At 42.8% G+C, this 22625-nt stretch overlaps 1 protein-coding gene and 1 long non-coding RNA gene across 3 annotated transcripts in view; one reads left to right on the forward strand and one right to left on the reverse strand.

Moving 5' to 3' along the window:
• Positions 1-22625, forward strand: part of CRB1 (crumbs cell polarity complex component 1) — a 96289-nt gene that overhangs the window by 18760 nt on the left and 54904 nt on the right. Inside the window, exons 2-5 of one of the 2 annotated variants that reach the window (XM_063165527.1) lie at positions 8132-8716; positions 14694-14889; positions 18822-18961; positions 20372-20554. In XM_063165527.1, coding sequence (XP_063021597.1) covers positions 8132-8716; positions 14694-14889; positions 18822-18961; positions 20372-20554 — 1104 coding nt within the window. Of the gene's footprint in view, positions 1-8131; positions 8717-14693; positions 14890-15068; positions 15109-18821; positions 18962-20371; positions 20555-22625 lie in introns of those variants that run through there. The other variant, XM_063165528.1, reaches the window with a different exon arrangement.
• On the reverse strand, positions 4858-7809 carry LOC134423374 (uncharacterized). The gene is made up of 3 exons (XR_010029085.1): positions 7791-7809; positions 7166-7234; positions 4858-4890 (listed from the first exon to the last, which is right to left on the reverse strand). It is a non-coding gene; the product is annotated as an uncharacterized LOC134423374 (long non-coding RNA).

Below are 22625 nucleotides of genomic sequence, written 5' to 3' on the forward strand. Positions count from 1 at the left end.
AAGCACCTACATTGAGTTTTACAACACTTTGGCTTTAGGGACCAAGTCAGCAGCAACACGTTGCATAATGGCACCACAAATCCACCCATCCAAACAAGTTCATCTAGGCATGCCAAGAAACCTCAACAAAGGCAATCCAGGATAAGATTTTAAAGTGTAAGGCATAATTCAATGCCTAACTAAACCACTAAGGTTTTCTCTCTTTATTTCTGGCAAGACCTTTCATCTCACAGGAGAGAACTTTACACCTGTGGCTCTTTATCCTGAGTTACATGCTGAGGATGTCCCCAGCTTTAATGAAGCCTTAAGAGAAGTTCAGGCAGGAAAGGTATTGATTGAATCCTTGGGACAAAGACATTTAATCCACAAAATCACCAATCTTTCCTATAAGAAATCAAGCTTATTACCTAAATAGAATTGCTTCAGATTTTGTGCAAAATTAATTTTCTATGTTCTTTACCTCTGAAGAGCTGAAAGAAAGGCAAGTTTGAAGCTGGGCCACTACCATGTACTGCAGTTGCTGCTCACCTGTCTATTTATCTCCCACGTCACTGTGTGGATAAGTCCTCTTCTGTACTATTAAGAATAAATTCTGCTGTGTGATCTCAACTTTAAAAAAAATAATTCAGCACTTCCAGAGGGACAAAGAATATCTCATTATACTCATGTTGCTTCTCTTCTGCAGACTTAGAAGATAAAAATGAGGACAAATATAATGAAACTCTTAAAGGGGAGAGTTACATTCAGAGAGAGTGTGTACAAGGATTGCACAGCAGAAATCAGTTCAGTTTCTACATCTGTGTCCACACCATTTACTGCAATGGATATCAGCTGCCTCCTGGCCTGATCAGCCACTGCTCTACACCTTACACAAACAAGAATATCTGTGCACAGTAAAAGCAGGATGATCACTGTACACTACCACCTTAAACCGCAGTGCTGTGTGCTAAACATAAAGGCAAAGAAGCAGAGCATCAAATCTTTCATTCTCATTAGAAACCAGTCTACTTGCACTGCTAGTAGCAATGTGCCTTGATGTCCAACTGAACCAAAAATCCTCCAAATTCAATGCATAGGAGCCCTGTTGAGCTCCTGGGCCTGATTCCCCTCCTGTTCCCAGCACAAACACTAGGTATGATCCCAAATAAAGTGAAAGCCAAAAATTATTTACACTTAGAAGTAAAGAAGGTATTTACCTCATTTTTGTTTGTTTATTTGGGACAGCTGGTGCCATTGCTGTGGTGCTCAGTGCAGGCATGGGGGCAGCTGTAAGGGCTGCTGCTGCTGCAGTGCTCATGGGGCAAGGGAGTCTGGGGTGGCACAAATGGTAAAAGGCAATGAAGGACAATGACAGCCAGCAGTAACTGCCTTTATTCTCAGCAAGTCAGAGTGAACAGAAAAGTTTAGGGAAGAGTGAAATTAAGACATTGGTTTAATAACCAGTTCTGTAATTTCAATCACAAAGTGTTGCCTAAACATTTTAAAATTTTAATGCCATTCCACTGTTACTCTTACACTAATATGCCATATTTTTTATTCAGAAAATATGTTAATTTACTTTCCTTGATTTTGCTGATACAAATGTACCTAAAACCAAATTTGGCTTTTTTGATAGCAATGGAATATTTGTGTAACCACCTTTTTTCTTTCCTGCCTGTGTGTGGTGTTGGTTACTATGGTAATAAACGTGACTCAAGATTTAAAGCCTGAAAGTGGTTTCTATAACAACATGCTAGGATGTTTTGGACACACAATTGAAATTAAAGATTCAGGATTAACTCTTTATGACCACAGTATTTGCAGACACAAGTGCTTGTTTGTTTGGCAAAAGTTTGGTCATCCCTTCCCAAAGCAGGATTTTCCATGGAGCAGATTGAGTAATAATGACTCCAGCTGTGGATAGCGCAGGTAGGGGCTGGTGATTTCCTCACAGGGGAAATATGCAAAGCACAAATGGCACCACAGTAACTACAAGCTGCCCATCATAGTGAATAATTAAGATGGTAATACAAACGTACTGGGAGATGGGAAGGGTTAAAATGGTATTAGTGCAATACTTAGAAAGTTTGAGACTGTGCAAAAAACAAAATTATTTGTTTATGTGGAAAAGCTATTTTGAGGGCTTAGATAGCCCCTTACCTGGCTCTGTTTTATCCAGAACATGGTTTCCTGTCATTTCCTTCCCCATCGGCCAAATGCAGGCGTGACATCTCTGCCTTTCAGTCCATGGTAAAGGCACCTGCTTCCAATCTCTGTCCCTGCTGATTATGCAGCTGTGCTTATCTCTTCCCCAGTTCTTCATGATACATCAAGATTGAACATCTATCTGCACACGCACAACTTTCTAAGGCTGTCTTTGCAAGGAAGTTATTGTCAGAGTGATGAACTGTATTTTTTGTGTCATGGTGCACTGCAGATAAATGGAGAGAGAATTAGTTACACCAAAGCCACGGCTCCTCAATGCAGCAGAAAATGCCTTGGGCGATATTTTAATATTTCCAGTTAAATGATAATTATTTCAAGATCTCAGTACAGTAACAGAGCTTGATATTTCAGTGACACAGATTCACACTCTTGTTTTAAAATCCCAAGGACAGGTTTCAAACAAGTAGTGAGCATGAGCATTGAAGGTTCATGTTTCTGACTCCAGCCACTGGGCTATCTAAATCCTTGCTACCATCATGTTATCCTGTGGCTTTTTCAGTGAGCTGATTTGATCACAATGTAAGCCTTTAGCTGTGAACAAATGCTGTATGCTGGTTTTTATTCATCAGAACCCAGACTGAAGTAACAGCACTAAGAGAAGCAGTGGTTGCTTCATTTGTGATCTAATTTTCTTTCTAGTGACTGACCACCACCAAGATGTCAATTATATATGCCATTCCAAAAAATTTTAAAAAACAAAACCAAAACAAACAACCCTCTCCCACCCCCCCACCCCCCAAAAAAAAAAACCAAACACAAAACCAAACTCACAGGTAACACATTTTCTGATGTTGAAGTTGGGGGTTTTTTCTAGAGCCAAACATGTCACTATTGCAATTCAATCCTTCTTTCCTAAAGAGTGTTTTTTAAATTTAATCTCTCAATCCATAGACCAGAGGTTTTTTGCTATCCATTTTTTTTCTCCAAAATGTATAGCTTAGTACATAGTCAGGTTTTGTTGTGAACTGCTTTATCTGCCCTGGCTGGTGTAGCTTCCTAGTTTTAATTTCAAATGTATAAAGTAATAACTCTTTGTTTAAAAAAAAGGAAAGGAAAAAAGTCCTCAAAGCACAGCAAAATCATCAGTGATGGTGAATATATGGGCATTAAGAAGTTCTCTATATTATAATGTATTTTTTCCCCTTAGAAAATAGACTGGCTCTGTTAAGAAGGTCAGAAAAATCTTGCAGTATATGTAAAATATTCCGAAGTTGTTAGTGTTGAGATCTTCTGTGAAGCTCAGAGTCCTCCTTCAGGGGCAGAAGGCACATCTGAAGAACAGCACTGCAAATTACAAGCAGCCTTCAGGCACGATGAGATGATTAGCAAAGTGCAGGCATGGCCACAGCCATGTGAACTCTGGTTCAGAACAGTGTGATTAGCACTGATTGAAATCTGATTTTAAATGCTGCCACTGATTATGATATTTCACCAGCTCGTACAAAGAGTTGGGTTCTGAAAGAACAAGTCTGTGCTGAAAGATATTTCTGACACAAAGAGCCCAAAACAGATTGCAAAAGATTTATCTGGGGGCTTTGAGTGGCTGAGATTGCTAATTGTGAGAACTTAGAAGAATATTTTGAAAAATGGACATGAACCCACTAAATCTCTGATTCAAACAGGATCTAGGAAAAAAAACCTCAAAATTGTCAGGGAAGATATGCAGATGAGCTTTTCAAAATTATCTGCTTTACTGAGGAACAATAATCAGATTATCTCTGCCAAAATGCTTTGGCCATTTCAAAATCCCTGCCCTGTTTATGACAGCTTTTCCCTAATTCAATTTTGGCCTTCCATCCTCATTGACATGCATTTCTAACATCATAAAAATTATTTTGTATCACTACAGTAGTTTCTGATAATTCAGAAGCCTTTACCAGCCAAAATCATGCATTTTTAGTGCTTATTAGCTCAATTATTCATACACTAACACGATCACTTCAATGAATTTAAATAATCTTGTCCAAGAGCAAAAAACCAAAGCTAAAACTGTCTTTTTCTTGGCATTTCTTATATTAAGTTAAGAGTGCCAGTTCCTGGAATAGCTGCAGGTATGGCCATGTTTCTGGTAGTATGGATGCTGTGCCAGTAGATGGCAAGCTTTACTGCAAAGAATTTCACTGCCAACCATCTCATCTGCATCTCAAGGATTTAACCATGGGGCAAAACGCTTGGCACTAAATCCTCTTGTAATTAGATTAAAGTACCACTGTTTATAAAGAGACTGATAATTACCTCAAGTGTCAGTCAATGTAAATCCAAAGCAATCAGCATTTTGTTTCCATTTTTCCTAAGTTACATACGAGTTTTAAGACTCTGTCAGAACAAGTCACTGCTGAAGTGACCTTAATTGCTTAGGAATGAAAAACAGCTCCTCTGCACATCTGAGGTAGAGCATGAGGCTTTTCCTGGTTATCCTTCTGCAACCTGGCCAAAACCCAAGTTCCACTGAAACATTTCTGGCCCTTTGCAGCTTTTTCTTTGAATGCAGAAGAGAATATTTTTAAAGCATCATCACATTGCATCACAGGGCATGCAGGAGCTTCCACCTGCCATACTCTTCATCCTCCTTCCATGCAGCTCTGAGCTCAGGAGGTTCCCAAATCCCTCCTTCCACATCACTCCAGGGCAGCAGGGAAACTCAGTTTCCACAGGGCAGCAAGGGAGGTAGTGCAAATAACTTACCTGAAACAGGTGGGAAATGGTGTTAAAACTAGCAGTCCAGAATCCAAGGATTAGCTGAAGCACTCACATCCTTCAGGAACAGGACTTTTTAAAATAAAGACATCATGGATATGTCCAGGTGAACTGCCGACCACTTGATAACCCTCTGATGATCACCTTTCTGAGATTCAGCAGTTTTGCTGCTGAGACAAACTGCTAAAGAGTACCCTTAAAATCTTGGTCTCTGCCTTTAAACTACAACCAAGCTAAAACTCAGCATGGTTACATCTCTGCTAAGAACTTCAGAATTCCTGAGTTCCTCAAAAACTACACAAATCATCAAAACCATGGCACAGTGCATTAGAATAAAGCCAGAACACCAAAAATGCTGCTCTTTCACTATCAACTTGTCATACAAATAAGACAAGAGTATCCTCTAGGGAGTATTGGATTTAATGAATTGTCTGTTGGTAATTTCTGGCAATTCGAGATTAATTTTATAAAAGCTACAAAATTTGAAATTAAAATACTGCTTAAAAAAATCCAGGAAAGGTTTTCTGTGTTTTTCCCATAGTGATGCCACCCTGCAGACAAATTGGCTGCCTTCACTCCATACAGACAGTGCTTTTAGGGCTGTCTTTCCCCTTCTCTCATTTTCCCTCCACTCTTACTGCCTCAGACAGTGATGAAGCTTTTTAACCAGTGCTCACTCTTGCTATCAAAACTGCATACTGGCAAACACATCATGCACTCACACAGTCATTATAACAAACTCAGCCTGTTGCATGCAAATTATCTCTGGAAAAGCAGTAATAATTAACTAAATTGCTTCTCATGTCACTGTGGTCCTGTGTAAGAAAGCACTCAAATGATTGACCTCACCTCTTGTAGCTTACACAGTACAACAGTCAGACAACATTATAACTTGATCATAATTAATTTATTCAAATTTGCTATGTTTCCCCAAACATACACTTTAATGAATTTTAAATAGGTACACAGACTGAAAAGAAAGCTCTCTAAAGTAGTGCAAAAAAATGCAGGATGCAGAAGCTCCTAAGGACCACAGTTTTGCTCATTTTAACTGTAATTAATAGATTGCAGTAAGTTCTGTATAATCCAGGCTAAAGAAAAAAACCTAAATGCATGGGCAAAGCACAAAATTATGTAAACCAGGACATAAAAACATACATGAGAGTATGCTGAGGAAGAGAAAGGTCTGAGTTACTGCTGACAGTGGTGCAGATCAGTACATGTGACCAATGTCTTGAATTTTTGCATTCAGTGAGAGCTCTGAGCTGGAGCAAGTGCAACCATCACTGCATAAGGATGAAATACCTGCTCCCAAAACTGATTATTAACAGGTTTGGGGAGGGTAATTTTAAAGGCAGGCTAATCCAAAAGTACTATTTTGTTCTGTTTTCCTTCAGAGAACATGAGGTAACACTCCAGTTCTCCTGCTAATCAATGTTTCGTTTGCTTTCTATGTAATCCTTAAGACCACTGTTGGTTTTAAATCACAGTGTCACTGCTGCTATCAATGTTACTACATAAATCTCTGTTCTCCTTGCTCAAACAAGTATTAATTACTTATCTGGCTCACTAAATGTACCTATTCATGAACAGCAAGTTCATTCAGACTGGTGCTTCTAATTCTCAGAGGCACTGCTGCTCCTGTGTACACCTCAAGTCAGAAAGCACAATAGTCATGCACAGATAATTTTTAAGCCTTTCCATTGGTTATCTTAGTGTCAAACCTACACAAGCAGTCTTTCCTAAGTAGTTAAGCCTTCTGATACTTTCTTTCCCCACCTCCCCCTCCTAAGAGAAAAACAGAATAAATTGTATTATATACTAAAATGCACACTATGGAAACACACCATGACCAGTCAGTTTGTATTCTCTGACACTCCCCCGTGGTTGGTTGGTATCCTCAGGGGACCAACCCTAGCCTCTCCCTTTTCCAGGGATCTGTCCCAGGCCTTTATTAGCAATGGTCTGACCGCAGTTATTGGAGTCTCCATCTCTGCTCACCTCTTCTCTTTCAATGCCCCATCTCCATCTCTACTGTGTCTGCTCTCCCGAATCTCAGTTCAAGAACTGGGAAGAAATTAGAGACTGATGGTAAAGGTGTCTGAATTCCTCTGAGAGGTTCAGCTCCTCCACAACACCCTGCTTGCAGAAACACACACTGTTCTGCTGCTGTAGAAGACACATACCCTTCATATATCCAAACTATACTCCAGAATAAAAGTATAAAACAAATAATAATAAAAAAGATGCTTACAGTACTTACATTTAAATAATTTAATGCAACTTTTGTGCTCCAGCTCATGAGTCTTTCTCTCACAAATTGCCTTCTCTCCTAAAGAAACATTCAACTTAATTTCAGAGTCTTGGCCCAGATACAGCTGCTTCAGTGTATCCCAGCTGGATTCTGAACAGTGCTGGTAACAGCTCACCCTCCTTGACTGGGAAGTGAGAAGTAGATCTTGCTATTGTTATTCCTTACAGCTGCAAGGCAACTCCAAGTGGCCTTTAATTACTGACAGAAGCTCAGTTCCCAGAGGGTAAGGAACATCTTTGCACCATGTTCACCGTGTCCTTCCAGCCTGGGAGGCTGGATGGCTCTCACAGGGCTGTTTTGCATCTCAGGTGTTTGGTAGATTCTTTGTGGCGGAGATGCTGTACACCTGTGAAATTACTACTTATAATCAGCAAATCAAAATCAAGGTGCCTGATGTTTTGAACTGTTTATTTGAGCTATAACTGCATCTGAGTAATATAGCTTGTGAAACCCAATGCAAAAAATCATCCACTACAAAAGATTGGTACCACCACAGAAGTGATATTGAACTAAAAAAAGGTGGTCCATCTCCTTTCTCTAGTAACAAAAACAGAAACAAAAACCTTAAATATACCTGAATGTGTTCCGTCTTGTTGGATATCCATTGACAACAACTGATATTGTCTCAACTATACTATTAATAAAGTGTTAAACAATCCTGACACTCCAGACCATGTCTGTTGAAAAAGGCAAGAACAGGAAATTACAACTTACTCAAGTTTTCATAATTGTTTTCATTTTACATTCATTAGTCTACTAAGGCATCACACAGTTGCCAGTCCCTTTTTCTTCTCAAGAGCCAGCAATTGGTGCTGTGGGTTTTGAAGCACAGTTGTATTAAGAACTACACTTCTTTCACTGTTGGTTAGTCCCAGTGCTGTGAATTCCTCAGGATTTTTTGTATTTCTTTCTTAGAATCACTCTGCATGAGGAATGATTCCAGGTGCCTGTCAAACTCTTGCCAAAAGAACTCTACATGTGTCGATGGTCATGAAGATGACCCTTGCCTTTGTGCAGACCCATCAGTGTACAGTGTGGAGGAACTCTGCAACAAAACGTCCAACTCTTGCTCCTCCAACCCTTGTCTCCAAAACTCTACCTGCCTGGGCGCTGCTGGGAACCTCAGCCTCGCCTGCAAGTGCCCCGCTGGGTCCGACGGCCCTGCCTGTCAGCGAGCTGCCAGTGAGTGTGACAGCAACCCGTGTGAGCACGGGGGCACGTGCCAGAGCAGCCTGGAGGGGCCCACGTGCCTGTGCAGCGCTGGCTACACGGGCAGGCTGTGCGAGAGGGACGTGGACGAGTGCAGCTCCGAGCCGTGCCGCAACGGGGCCCTGTGCCGGGACGGCGTGGGCCACTACTCCTGCTACTGCGTGCCGGGCTACCAGGGCAGGCACTGCGACCTGGAAGTGAACGAGTGTGCCTCGGAGCCCTGCCTCAACGGGGCCACCTGCCTCAACCAGATCGGGCACTACGACTGCATCTGTCCCCCTGGCTACACCGGTAAGTGAGCCCTTTTCATTACAGCAACTTCTCCTCTGGGTCCTGTGGAACCATCATAACTCATGTTCCAGGTTCAACTCCCTCGCCCACACGTGAATTTAGCTGCCACATTCACATTCTCTGAAAAATCCCTTTGCCCAGGACTTTTCTCCTGGGAAGCTTAGAAGCCTCAGAGAAAAAGGAAAACAATTTTTATCTCATTTGCTTCTCCTGTGTTGTGCTCACATGTGGAATGTGTTTGGAGACTGTTTACCCACAGGTGATTGCTTCATTGGATTCTGGTGTGAGTTATTTTGACTCAATGGCTAATTAGTGTCAAGCTGTGTCGAGACTCTAGAGAGAGTCATGAGTTTTCCTTATCTTTTTAACATTGAGTAAGTATCGTTTCTGTATTCTTTAGTACAGTTTAGTTTAGTATTCCTTAATATAATATAGTAGCATAAAATAATAAATTAGCCTTCTGAGAACAAGGGAGTCAGATTCATCATCCCTTCCTTTGTCAGGGATCCCTGCAAATACAATATTCAGCCATATCTGCATTACCACCTTGCCTTCAGCTTCAGCACCAGTGGCTGTTGATACATTATGGATAACCACATCACTGTGAACTACTGATACCAGAAAGAGAAGGGTTAAAGAAATCTCACATCCACCAAAATCTACACAGCAGTTTTGTGAACACCAAGCTATGTCAGGGGGCTAGGTGGACCTTGCTTTTAAAAGAAACATTCTCAAAATGCTCTCTTGAAAGTGCTATATCTAGTTTTTTTCTGAGGGTCAAAACCTGTGTTTGACAGATTTAAAAATTAGATCCAAGTAGACAAATGCTACTCTAAACTTAGACATTTCATATTAAATTTCTCTCATCTGCCCTTCTCAGAAACAAAGGACTCATTTGCAACTAGAATATTATGTAAGTTACATGGGCAAGTGTTATGTTCCCAAACTGCCCATTTTTTGATAATCCCATTTTATATAGCTCCATTTTTAAGGTACAGGTGTGATTTTTCTTCCCTACTTCCTCTACTGAAAACCATATAATTCTTGTTGGAAGACAGGTCCCTTCAAATTTCAAAGCTGTATTCAGGGCTAGGACTGTGAAAGGTAGCACACTGAATCATTAAAAGGAGAAAAGGGGAGGCATTTTAGTGATAGACTGCCAGTCAGGTAAGCAAAGGAAAAGAAATAGTCATACAGCAGAAAGGGGAGAAAAAACAGCTATTGCTTCAAGTGATTCAAATGAATAAGAAATAAGAGATGTGGTTTACAGCTCCGTCCCCAAATCCCCATGCAGGAGGGGAAGTCAGAGGTAAAAAGCAGCTTTCCTGTGTCTAACACAGCGCTCGTTGGAAGGCAGCCCTTGGTTAATATCCCTTATGAGCACAGAGAATGTTATTTGAAGGAAGCTTGTTACCTTCCTGCCACCCCGCTGCTGCCAGGGGGTGTCGGAGCCCAGGCCAGCTGAGGAGAAAACTGCACAACTGAGGGAAAGCCAAAGAGCAGAAGGAAGGAAAAACCTATTAACAACCAGCATGGTTACTCTGCAATGATCACACTCGGCCCAGACCTCCTGTTGTATTCAGGAAACTCTATTTGTTTAACTGGCGCTGTTAGTGGGGTCCAGGCCTGGATCCACAGCCCAGAAACTTGGGTTTGAAAGAGCTGGAATATACACCTTAGAGACAAAGGGAGAGAAAACATATTGAAATAGTAAAGCCCAAACAAAAAGAAACAAAAATTTAGGTCAACACAAACTGCTGATGGAAACTCACTCTGCTGGAGTTGCTCCACTTTCATCATGAAATTCTGCTGTTTCCCAAGCTGATGCTCTCTTCTCTCACCAAAAAAAGTCACCAAAGCTCCACACTTTGCACAAGCAGAGTTAAGAAATGAGGAGAGAACCAAGGAAGGAGAAGAGGTCTAAAATACACAGCAGAAGAGGCTGAAGTGTTTTGACATACAGCTCCAACACTGCTTCCAGCAGCAAAAGAGACTAACCATAGGAATTCTATAGAGGAGTAGCAGACCATTCCTCCAGCAGTAAAACATCAGCTTTAAAAAGCTACTTAACAAAATGATTTTTCAGAAGCATTCTTTTTTGTTGGTTTTTTGCACCTTGATGTGAGTTGTGCTAAATGCACAAGCCAGAGGGATTACAGGATGAAAGCCTTGAGGTGTCCCCAGTGGTAATAAAATCCCTCATTTACCCCGTCAGGGGATCTTGCCAACCATTATTATCCTGGCCTGACACCATGAATTACTGTGGGAAGTCATCCAGCCTCATCTCATTTCCCTAAGTTGTGAAAACAGGTTGTATCTCCTGATATGCAGGTAAAGAAGGTACAGTAAATCTATAGCTGCAATATTAACCAAATGCATGAGTTACTGGCTGCTGTTGCTACTTGTTTCATGGACTATGACTGCTATTTTGTGTGATTGGTATGCTGCAGCACTTCTTAAAATAGCTGAGAAATGTCACACATAATTCTTACACAAATGGAGGAGGTTAGAATGCACCAAGAGCCAAAGACTGGAAAATTCAGCATGAAATCTGCAGTTTCTATGATAATGTTCTGCATGTGTGAAATTATTTACAAGACATGTGTCACACAGCTGTTAAATAATGAAGTTCAATTGGTTTGTTGAAGTTTTGCTGGCTACCCTAATCAATTGCATTTTCTCCTCCATTGGACTAATTGCACTTGCTTTTAATTCACCCCAACAGAGCATGGTGTAAGAGCCTGTTATTACCCACAGCTATATGCATTAATTACCTTGCTGAAGCCAAGTCCTCTACTGCCAGTGAACATTCCAGTGAACTCTCAGGAGTGCATGGCAGTTCCAAAACCCATTCTCAGCCTAATACAGCAAGAGAAAGCATTTCAGTTGCAGACAAAGTAGGTGCAGGGAGCTGGATTTGTTCTTTGTGCAATACCTTTCACAATGAGGTAACCATCGCTGCGATGACATCTTACAATATGAGGAAATTACTCCTGATAGATCTCCAAGCTTTCATTCAGGATTCTCATCCATAGTGTATGTGCTATGCAAATATTAAGAACAGATGCATCTTAGGCACTTAAAGGCAAGCAGAGGCACAGCAGCTCTACCATGGGATGGAAAACCTCAAGTAGAGATCTCACTTCCCAACAAGCTCATGTCCCTGTCATTGTGGATGTAATGGCAAACCACACGGTCCATCCAGCAGCAACTGCCAGCAGTGCAAAGCCCGTTTCCTTCCCCAGCTTCCCAGTTTCAAACCAGCACTCCCCACCTAGTGTCCTAGCCAGCCCAGGTATTCAGCACCGCTCAGATGCCCAAGCTCAAAAGGGACAAGCCTTGATCAAAAAAACACAACCTCTCCCTGTCTAGTTTTGGATGTAACTCTCTTCCTGTCGCTTCAAGCCTGGTGCCTATAAATTAGCCATGTGACACTCTCCATTCAAATAATGGCACACAAGATTACTTTTTACAGAATGAGGAATTTGGGGACAGCCCTCTGGACCTGCTGCACCTGAGTACAGTACCTTAGTGCAGAAGAGCAGAAAGGGTGACCTGCTTACCAATTCCCAGCCATATTAAGAATGTGCAGGTCCTCATGGAAGTACAGTGAGCCTCCAAACCCCTAGTATCTTTGAGCAGAAAGTGATTTTAAGTTTGAAAACATTGGCTGTGTGTCCTTCATCCTCACTTGTGTTTTATTCACTGGGGATGTAGAAACACACAGTAGGACTCGGTGGAGAAGCAAGCAGTATAAGAAACAAGCCTGATTCTTCAGAGAAACTGCAAATGTTACAAATGTGACTTCTCCCCACCTTCCCAGCATTTCAATTCAAACCATTTGTGTGGTCTGGTGCATGCAGGGATGCTCAACCTGCTCCAGGACACCCAGGGAGCCTCAGCTCATGGTGGTGCAGCCCTGTGCAATAACTGTGGCGGGGCTCCTTGGCGCTCTCCTTCCCGCCTGGCATATGATATTTGGCATACAGCATATTTGTGACAGAATGTTAGACTGAGGTGAAAATGCAGATCTAATCTTTTCATCTCTCTTCTACACATCTAAGAAAGCCTGACAGCAGACTCAGCGGAGGCTAGGAAGGGATTCCCCCTGTCTGCATGGCAGATCGCATTGGCTGGATGCATTATACAGGGAGAAGTTTTCTTCTGGGGCAACATTGCCGAAGGCAGGTTACTGGGCTTGATAGATTAAAGACATGAACCAAAACAACAACGCTATGTTCTCATGTTAATTGTCAGGCTGTTCTCAGGCCTGTAGTTTTAAATTTGGCTGAGCTGAGGATCAGTTGAACAGGGCTTGTTTTGTCACATGATTTTTAGTGTTCGCAGTAAGCTGTTAACAAGCTCTGGCAGATTTACGGTCACTAGACACACTTCTGCAAACACATTGTTTATAATTGCAGTGAATTCACAGGGCAATGACCACAGAGGGACTGCTTGCTATATCTGGCTGCAATGTACATTACCATAAAGCCGTCAGAGAACGTTCCTGGGCTGGGCTCTCCTGGCAGGCTCCCGCTGAAAGTAGTGGTTAGCTGAGCAGTGAACCTTGAACTGGGGGCACGCCACTGGCAGCTTCCCCATCCACTCTGTGGTCTCAAGGAACTATTTCTTAACTGCTGAAAATAGGAACTTGCACTTTAATGTTTAAAGACAACAAAAAATAGTTATGAGTCAACATCTGCAATTTTTGGGTTGGCATTTTAAGATCTTGCCCAGTACTTATCCATAGTACAAATTTATTCTTTTAAAACAAAGATGCTCACAAGCATCAAAATTAATTATTCATGAAGTGGTAGTGCTAAATATTCCCAATCTCTGTGTTTTAAGAAAGATTCTCAAAGTTATAATGTATAAATTTCATAGCAGTAGAGAGCTGACAAAAGGAGCATAAAGAATTAGAGATTAGCTCCTAAATAAACTGCAAGAGTGATACTTATCAGCAAACATGCCTGGTCCCTCTGTTCAAAGAGTACTCTATCATCTTTTACTGAAAATTTCACTTTTACCAAAAAAGAAAAAAAAAAAAGAACCCATTCTCAGAGCTGCAGTTTTTCTTTCAAGTAGGAAATTCCCCTGGGAACTTTTCAATACTGCAGCTATTTCGACAAGCCAAATAAAAAATAAGGAAATTCGCTTCAAAGCAGCTTCTTCATTATAATTTGCCACTTTGCATCTGTTTTGTGGCTGATACTGTAGCTGCTGTAAAAACCTGACTTGGCAGTTGAAAATTATTTGAAAATATTACTCTATTGCTCCAAACACTAAGTAAGTGCATAAGCATACAAAACCCTGAAATAATCAAAGCTGCAAGGCATTAGTTATTAAATTTTCTTAGTGTCTCCTGGTCTGTACTAGAGATAAGAAAAAGGAGTGTATATATAACCTGCCAACTATCACAAATAGCTGTGAAGTCACATTAGAACTGATTTATTTCTAGCAATTATCTCTGAAGAGCAGCTCCAAGATTCTGACCTGCTGCAAACACAGCACCACAGACCCATTTACCTGCACATTGATAAGCCTTAAAAAAATTAAGCACTGCTGAACAAGACACTTCCCAATGAATTCAAAAAACTGGGAACTGTCCATTTAAAGGCCCATTTTAAATGGACTCTTATGACATCAATAAACTGCTGGTCTCTTCTGTATAATGTAAATAGGATAGTAGCATTGTTGAATAAACTGAAAATTAGTTTGTCCTGTCTCCATGTTCAAGCTAACAGAAAAAGTTATTTTACATGTTCTTGTGAAAACAATTGGCTTGTTCTTTTGTAAATTCTGCCAAGCCTTGAAAAATACTAGTTGTGCAAAGCACATTGAGGAGGAAATGTCTTTAAAAACCAGGCAACTGCATAAAGAAAAAAAATATTATGTGACTATTGTACTTCAGGCAGTCCTTGCTGAGATTTCCAAAGCTGTCTCCTAAGCCTGGGGTTTATTTTCTCTGCTTCTGAAGGTACGAACTGTGAGGTGGAAATCGACGAGTGCTTGTCCCAGCCTTGCCTGAACGGGGGGACCTGCCACGATTCCCTGGGGAGCTTCTCCTGCTCGTGCCCGCAGGGCTTCCTCGGGGACCTCTGCGGCACCGACATCGACGAGTGCGCCAGCCAGCCCTGCCTGCACGGGGGACACTGCATGGACAGGGCCAATGGGTAAGGTGTGCCAGCCCTGCCTGCACGGGGGACACTGCACGGATGGCACCAATGGGTAGGTGTGCCAGCCCTGCCTGCACGGGGGACACTGCATGGACAGGGCCAATGGGTAAGGTGTGCCAGCCCTGCCTGCACGGGGGACACTGCACGGATGGCACCAATGGGTAAGGTGTGCCAGCCCTGCCTGCACGGGGGACACTGCATGGACAGGGCCAATGGGTAAGGTGTGCCAGCCCTGCCTGCACGGGGGACACTGCACGGATGGCACCAATGGGTAAGGTGTGCCAGCCCTGGCAGGGCTCAGGGACACTGCACGGGTGGCACCAATGGGTAAGGTGTGCCAGCCCTGGCAGGGCTCAGGGACACTGCACGGGTGGCACCAATGGGTAAGGTGTGCCAGCCCTGGCAGGGCTCAGGGACACTGCACGGGTGGCACCAATGGGTAAGGTGTGCCAGCCCTGGCAGGGCTCAGGGACACTGCACGGGTGGCACCAATGGGTAAGGTGTGCCAGCCCTGGCAGGGCTCAGGGACACTGCACGGATGGCACCAATGGGTAAGGTGTGCCAGCCCTGGCAGGGCTCAGCCAGGTGCCCCTGGGATGGGAATGCTACAGGAGCCTGCCAGGGCTGGTAGTTCATCTCCTTCCCCATTCTAGATTTCACTCCTTGGCCCTGCACTATTCTCAGTTTTGATTTGAAAACGATCAAGGAATGCCAGTCTGGTGTCAGAGCCAATAGGACAACAAAACATTTATGGCCAAGACTGACCGAGAAGTGTATTTTTCATATTTGTACTTTAAATATTTACAATGCACTGTTTTCCTGACTGTTAGTACTGTCATTTAGATATGAATTCTGTTTCTAATGCTTACCAAACTTTAGTTTCCAAGAAATACGTGAGACTGTATAAAAGTGAATTTGCTGACAGCAGCTGCCCACACTGACAGACAGAAGGACTAGAAGAGAAAAACTGTAATACCTGTAACCATAGTAATAGATATCATTAGCAAATGTGTCAGAAACTTTACAGGTATAGAGTACAACAGCTACTTGTTCAAAACAACCTGCAGTCCATGGGCAAAAAAATAACAGTAGTAATTAAAAAAAAAAAAGAAAAAGAGAATACAAGGCAAAGGAAAAGTGAGATTCTCCCCCTACTGTTACTGGCCCCACACAGAGGTCCAAGCAGAGCTCTGGCATTCAATCACCAAAACTGGATTTCTGGCTCAGCATGAGCTTCCCAACCTGAACACACATATGTATATTAGCCCAGTCTGGAAGTTCCCCAGTGTATTCATGCAGGTGCTCCTCTTGCCAGTACAGGATTTTTCCTTTATTGTGTATTTTCCAGTTTTTATAAAGCAGATTTGAAGACTCTGGTGCTCCAAAAATCAGTCCAGAAGTCATGTCAGCAAACGGCATGCTTGCCTTGAGTGAGGGGGTAAGAGATCCTATTCTGGGAATGAGTTTTTGTGCAGTGTGTTGACATGGCACCAGCCCTGTGGAGCTTCTTGTCAGCAGCACCGAACGATTCTGAGCAGGACAAAGCAATTTATTATTTCCCAGTGTAGCTAAAGCACCACAGCAGTGAGAGGGGGTCACCTTGGACCTGAATCACTCAGACCTGTGTGGTAACCTGGAAGCCTTTTGAGAATACATGTGTGAGGTGAGCAACTGGGATGCTCATTCAGGCCAGACTTAATCCTGCTCATTTTTCTCCTGGCTTTTAAATCTGAGGTACATGCAAGACCAATTTTAATTGGCTTGTAATACTGCGGGATATCTGGAGCACAATTGGAGCTCTTTCTGTATTTGTTATGTGATCGAAAGGAATGGACAACAAAGCAACTAAAAACAGAAGGGTGTCCAGCAACTTCCTTTCTTTTATGTATTTTTGGGGATAAATGAAGAATTGGGGTATTTAAGCAGGAGTTTTTCTTTTCTGACTGAGCTACAGTACAGCTGAGGCTTCGGTGTCTGCCATCAGCTCTCACAGAAACGTGTACGAGGCAACGGATCCAGCACAAAAAACTGTAAATACAAACATCAAACCAAATTCTCTCACAAATTTCAGACTGACCTTCCAGTGATGTTTCATGAATGCAACAAAGTACAAGCTGATCTCTAAAAAAAAAACAACAAACCATTTTCACATAAGTAAACATTTTTATTTAAACTCAACAGCTTACAGACTTAGCTGGACTACAAAACCTAGTGTGCCTAGGCATAGAGGATATCCTGCATTATCCATGTCTTTTTTCCATAGGAAATATTCCCAGGAAATCCCATAGGAGATTCCATAGGAAAGAATGCCTACAGGTACTGCATTTTGCATATTGTGAGAACATCAAACAAGAATTAAAAAAAAATGCTAGGTATCTAAATTATCACTCTTACTGTAAAAAGCCATCTGCCTGCTCAGCTGTAGCCTGCTCACAAGCAGGGCACCATCCAGAATCCTGGAAGGTCAACAGCAATCTCAAATGCCAAAAGATATCCAAGAAAAAGGCAGGTGGGGCTGCACATTAAGCAATGAGTTCTGGATATTCCTCCATGACTCTGAACCACAGGGAAAAGTAGCTGGGACATAGGCAGAAAATAAAAGCTTTCACCAAAGCTGAACAGCACCAAACTGAAGGTGCATGGGAGAAATGTGTGAAAAACTCAGCAGAAGACGACTTCAGATTTGAGAACCTACCTCAGAATGAAAAGTACTTTTCTGATTCACATCTTCCTCATTACTTTTTATATCTGAAATTCAAATGCCACCTGGTGCAAGTCATCTCTGGTTTTGATTTAGGAATAATCCATACACCAGTAATAAACTGGCCAGCCAGAAGTTTCTGCTTATGCACACACTTAAACAGTGTAGTAAAAAGTTTACACTTTTTGGTCTGTTAGACTGCAGGAGCCAGTTGTTCTCTGATGTTGCTTTATGTTCAACAATTTCACTTTCTCTTCATATGTTTACTCCAAGTCTAAGACTTACATATTAAGCACAGAAATTATCAAATAAGTATACTTACATCTTGCTCAGCAAGATGCCCTAGGAATGCAATTGTACAATAATGGTGTATCACTTTAATGTAAAAGAAAATAGAAGAAGAAATTTTTGTTTCCTATAATTTTTTTAGGTCAAGATCATACAAGCCTGCACAGTTAACTTGTATCTTGCAAAAGCCTGTATTTTCATATGACGTACATGTTAACTTTACATTTGATGACCAAAGAACAGGAATGATGCTTTTTATAGCACTCAGGTCTCCAGAAGAATAAAAGGCAAACAAAACTTCCCAGACATTACTGACATCTGCATGTTGCTAATTTCTATATGTACACTAGTTTGTTTACTTATGTTGTAGTCACACTGCTGTCAAAAGGGAGCTGTATTACTGTTGTTACTGGAACTAAGCAAGCAATTGACATTTTTGTTCTAACCTAACAGGTTTGCAGGGGGAAAAAAATCATTTAGTTGAGAAAAAAAAAATTTCCTGCTTTTTCTGCCAATGCAATTTCAACTAGTCCAAGAGGAAGGGATACTAACACACTTACTTTCTCCTCCCTTTTCATTTTGTGAATAATGTTAATCATACAAAATAAAATTTTTCTAAAAGCATTGGAAATGCCACAGACTTTTTTTTTCTCCCAAAAATTAAAAGAAGAAAAAAGAAGGATCAACAATTCTTAGGGTTGTGTCAAAACCAACTCACAAGCAGTTCTTTTTCCCCAGACAAAACCACATACTTCAGGGAACAGCTCATTGTTGGTTCCCAATTGCTGTGGTTTCTCCTAAAGCACCAGATGGTGGTCTCAAGCTGGACTCACCCTGTAAGCTGCGAGCCAAGGCTACACAAGAAGCCTGTGCATGTTTGGGAACAAAGCCCAGATCTCTTGACTTCCAGCCTGAGTGAACATTGCATTCTGTGTTGCAGGTACAGCTGCAACTGCACCGGGACTGGATTTATGGGCTCGCACTGTGAGACCCTCCCTCCCTTGTGCTGGTCACAGCCATGCTACAACAATGCCACCTGTGAGGACCATGCTGACAATTACACATGCCACTGTTGGCCAGGTAAGCTCCAAGTTCTCCTATGCATGTGCCTTGAAAAGTAGTAGAGATGCTTCCCCCCCACCCCCTTCCCTCGATATAATAAAAGGTTGAAGCTCCACAACCTCAAAAGTCCTCAATGGCCTTGTCTTTACATGGGCTTCACTCATCATAAGCAGAGCCCTCTGGGTAAGTTGCATGCTTTTCCAGCTGAGAATTGATTCTCCTGTACAGCAGAAGTGGGCAAAACAAAAGGCACCAGCATTGTGGTGCCAAGACAGGAGATAAGTCAAAGCTGGGAGCTGTCTCCCAGTTACTCAATCCTTCAAACCGTGTGACACATGCATCACTGCTGCAGCTGATGCTGGTTTTAGTCTTCATTAACCCAACCTTTAAACCAGTCTAAAGACTTCTGTCTGGCAGTGGAACCCACAGGCTGTGTTCTCTACCAGCTGTTTGCAAACAGGCCCCACACCCCAGTGAAGGCACAGACCCTGTGCTCCTGAGAGACCACACAACTCTATGAGCACACAAACTACAAGAAGCCTCTCTAAGGAGTTTATATCTGAGGAAGTTTATGAACTTACTGAGGATGCAGGAGCATAGACGCACTGTGAGCCCTAAATGCCTCAATGCTGTTGCACTACACAAGTCTTGGTGCAACAGATCAGGAAAAATTAGGCAGAACCCTTTGCATTTTCCAGAATTCAGGCATCATTGTAGCACTTAAACCTCCAGATGAACCACTTTAAAAACACCAAATTATTTATACTCTCTGCCCTCCTCCACCTTCCCACAACCTGAGAGCATACTACACCACAATGCAGTGCCTTATTAACCACACAAATCTCCACATTACTGCCTAAAAAACACCCAAACAAACCCTTTATGGCACAGCTCAGCTCACTGATGTGGAGTGGCCACAGCAATGTCCTGCTGCCAAGGCCTGGCAGGGAGCTGCAGGAGATCACTCACAGCTTCAAGGAGCTGAGGCAAACTGCAGCCATGTGCAGCTGCTGTCCACAGGGTGTATGCTGGGTCTGGAAGAGAAGAACAGCACACGGAATGACAGAACTGTAGAACAGTGGAAGAGGAGAACAGCACATGGAATGACAGAACTGTAGTTTGGGTTGCAAGGGACCTTAAAGACCATCTAGCCTTCCTGCTCCTAAAAGGCACCTACAAGAAACATGAAGAGGGAAGGGGAAATGGCTTCAAACTGAGAGTAGGCTTAAATTAGATATTAGGAAAAAATTCTTTCCCGTGAGGTTGGTGAGGCCCTGGCACAGGGTGCCCAGAGAGGCTGTGGCCGCCCCATGCCTGGCAGTGTTTAAGGCCAGGCTGGAGGGAGCTCTGAGCCCGCTGCCCTGTGATGAGGGATGGGGGGCTGGAGCCCCAGAGTCACACCCTGACCCTGTGGCCGTGTCTCCGCAGGCTACGCGGGCTCCCGCTGCGAGGAGGACATCGCCGAGTGCCGCAGCAGCCCCTGCCTCTCCGGCGGCGACTGCGTGGAGCGCTCCTGGGCCGGCCTCTACGGGCTCGTCCCGGGGCTGCCGCCGGCCTTCCGCTACGACCGGGCCGAGGGCTACATCTGCCGCTGCCCGCCGGGCTTCGCCGGTAAGGGCCGGGACCGGGGCCGGGGCCAGGGCCGGGACTGGGGCCCGCCGGGCAGGGCCGAGCGCGGCCCAGCGGAGCGGCACCGCTCCCTCGCCCGCGGGAAAACAACCAACACTCGGGAGCACAGCTCTGTCCTTACAGGGCAAACAGTCAAATGTACAGCTAGCCGTGATGCTGACAGAGGCGCGTCCACACCTGCCTTTATTGCACCGCAGCCAGCGCTGTTTAGCACAGCCGCAAACCGCTCGGGTTTGGATTCTGTGCTGCTGGGGCTGCAGTACTGTTCTAACTCCACACCCTTGTTCCTTCTGAAGGAAAGAAATAGTTAAAAGCTATATTAATTTATCCAGCCGTCAGTTTCTCATTCCATTCATCTCCCGAGAAACTTACAAACTTCACGTCACGTGAAATGTATGACTGCTGTCTCCAACTTAACAAGGACAAAAGCTTACAGAGACCACAGCTTTCGCTCTGAATCCTCTAGTATTTTTCTTCAAAGTGGCATCGCGACTTGTTTTTGTTCCAGGCCTTCCCCGTAAGTGTCCTTCCCTGTGCTGTCACTAAGTGTTGCTGTTGTTCTTCTGTTCTGCTGAGAGATCAGAGTCTGAGGCCTCAGCCAGGCTTTCAGCGTCTCCCCGCTGTCCCAAGCACCCTCACCTCTGCTCATGCCGCTGCTTTCTCTTCACCTCCTGTCAGCGACGTCCAGAGCTCCAGCTTCTTTTCCTTCTCCCTTGTCCAAATGTGGAAACTTCTGAGCTCTGTGAGAGAGAAACAGAAAGGAGTGTTTTGTTGATTAACCATCCTTTGTAATTTCCTTAGCAATTGCCTTCACCTGGCTTGTTTGCCTGATTTGGGTCATGATTCTATGGGGTTTTTTTCATATGGAGGAGTTACTCCCAGTCTGAAACTCTTAACTAGTCTGAAAAAAAGTGTGTCAGAATGTATGTAAATATATCGATCTTGAATCAATTTTTCAATCTATAATCACACCATTCACAATGCAGAACTCTCCAAAGAATGAAGGAGAGAAAGTATTGGAGACCCTGAAATTTCTACTGACTCGGTATGCAAATTAAATTAAATTTTTAGAAACCATAAGTAAGTTTCGTTACATACATACCTGTTGGATGCTATCTACATAGCTTTCATGAGAAAAAAAACCAAAACAGTTATTCTTACTAAACAGTTTGCCCACACTTTGGCACGAAGACCATAATCTTTAACAGACACTTTTTCGCAGCAGCACTCCCCATTTCTCTCTGGTCTTTCTTCTTCTCCCATGTAGCCTGAAAATAAGAAGTGCTCAAAAAGAGCCTCAGCCTCCTTGGATGTCAGAAGCTTCAGCATAAAAAGTCCTTTAGGCAGGACTGGAAGTGTTCATCTCCATTGCTGGACAAGCAATTTCTCCAATTATAGCCAAATAATAAATAAGACCCTAGTTTTAAATTAGAATTAAAGAAGATTTAGGATTAGAGTTGATAGCAGTAGTGTGATTCAAGGTAGCAGGTGAGTCCTTGATCAGGACCATTTACTATATGGTGCTTATCTAATGGAGATGAACTAACAGCCACCTGGAAAAATGGTCAGATCCGTGCATCTGGATATCAGCATATTTCACTGGCACCCCAAATCCTACATTTCTGCAGCTGTAACTCAGGAGTTTTTCCAGCCGTAACACCTGAATTTTTGTATGTGCTTCAGATATAACCCCTTCGATTCATATTACACAGGACAGAGATTTTATTTAATAAACCACATTCATTTTATTATGCCTCTATCCTCAGTAAAGTACTCATAATAACATTATAATTATACTTTACCAAAGCAGGCTATATGCAGAAATAATAATCCACATACTTGCATTGCAAGGGCCTGATCCAAAAGCCATTGAAATCAGTGGAAAGATCTAATCAAATTTAGGATTGATATCAATATGTAACAAGCATCTTTGAACTTACTGGATAGAGATTGCAAACAAGTTAGTGTAATTGAACTGAAAAACTGAGAATATCTACCTTTTGGACTACAGTTTTAAATCTAAGGGCAGGAGATAATGGAACTTAAACACAAG

This window comes from Melospiza melodia, chromosome 11 (genome assembly GCF_035770615.1).
Source record: "Melospiza melodia melodia isolate bMelMel2 chromosome 11, bMelMel2.pri, whole genome shotgun sequence".
NCBI lineage: Eukaryota > Metazoa > Chordata > Aves > Passeriformes > Passerellidae > Melospiza > Melospiza melodia.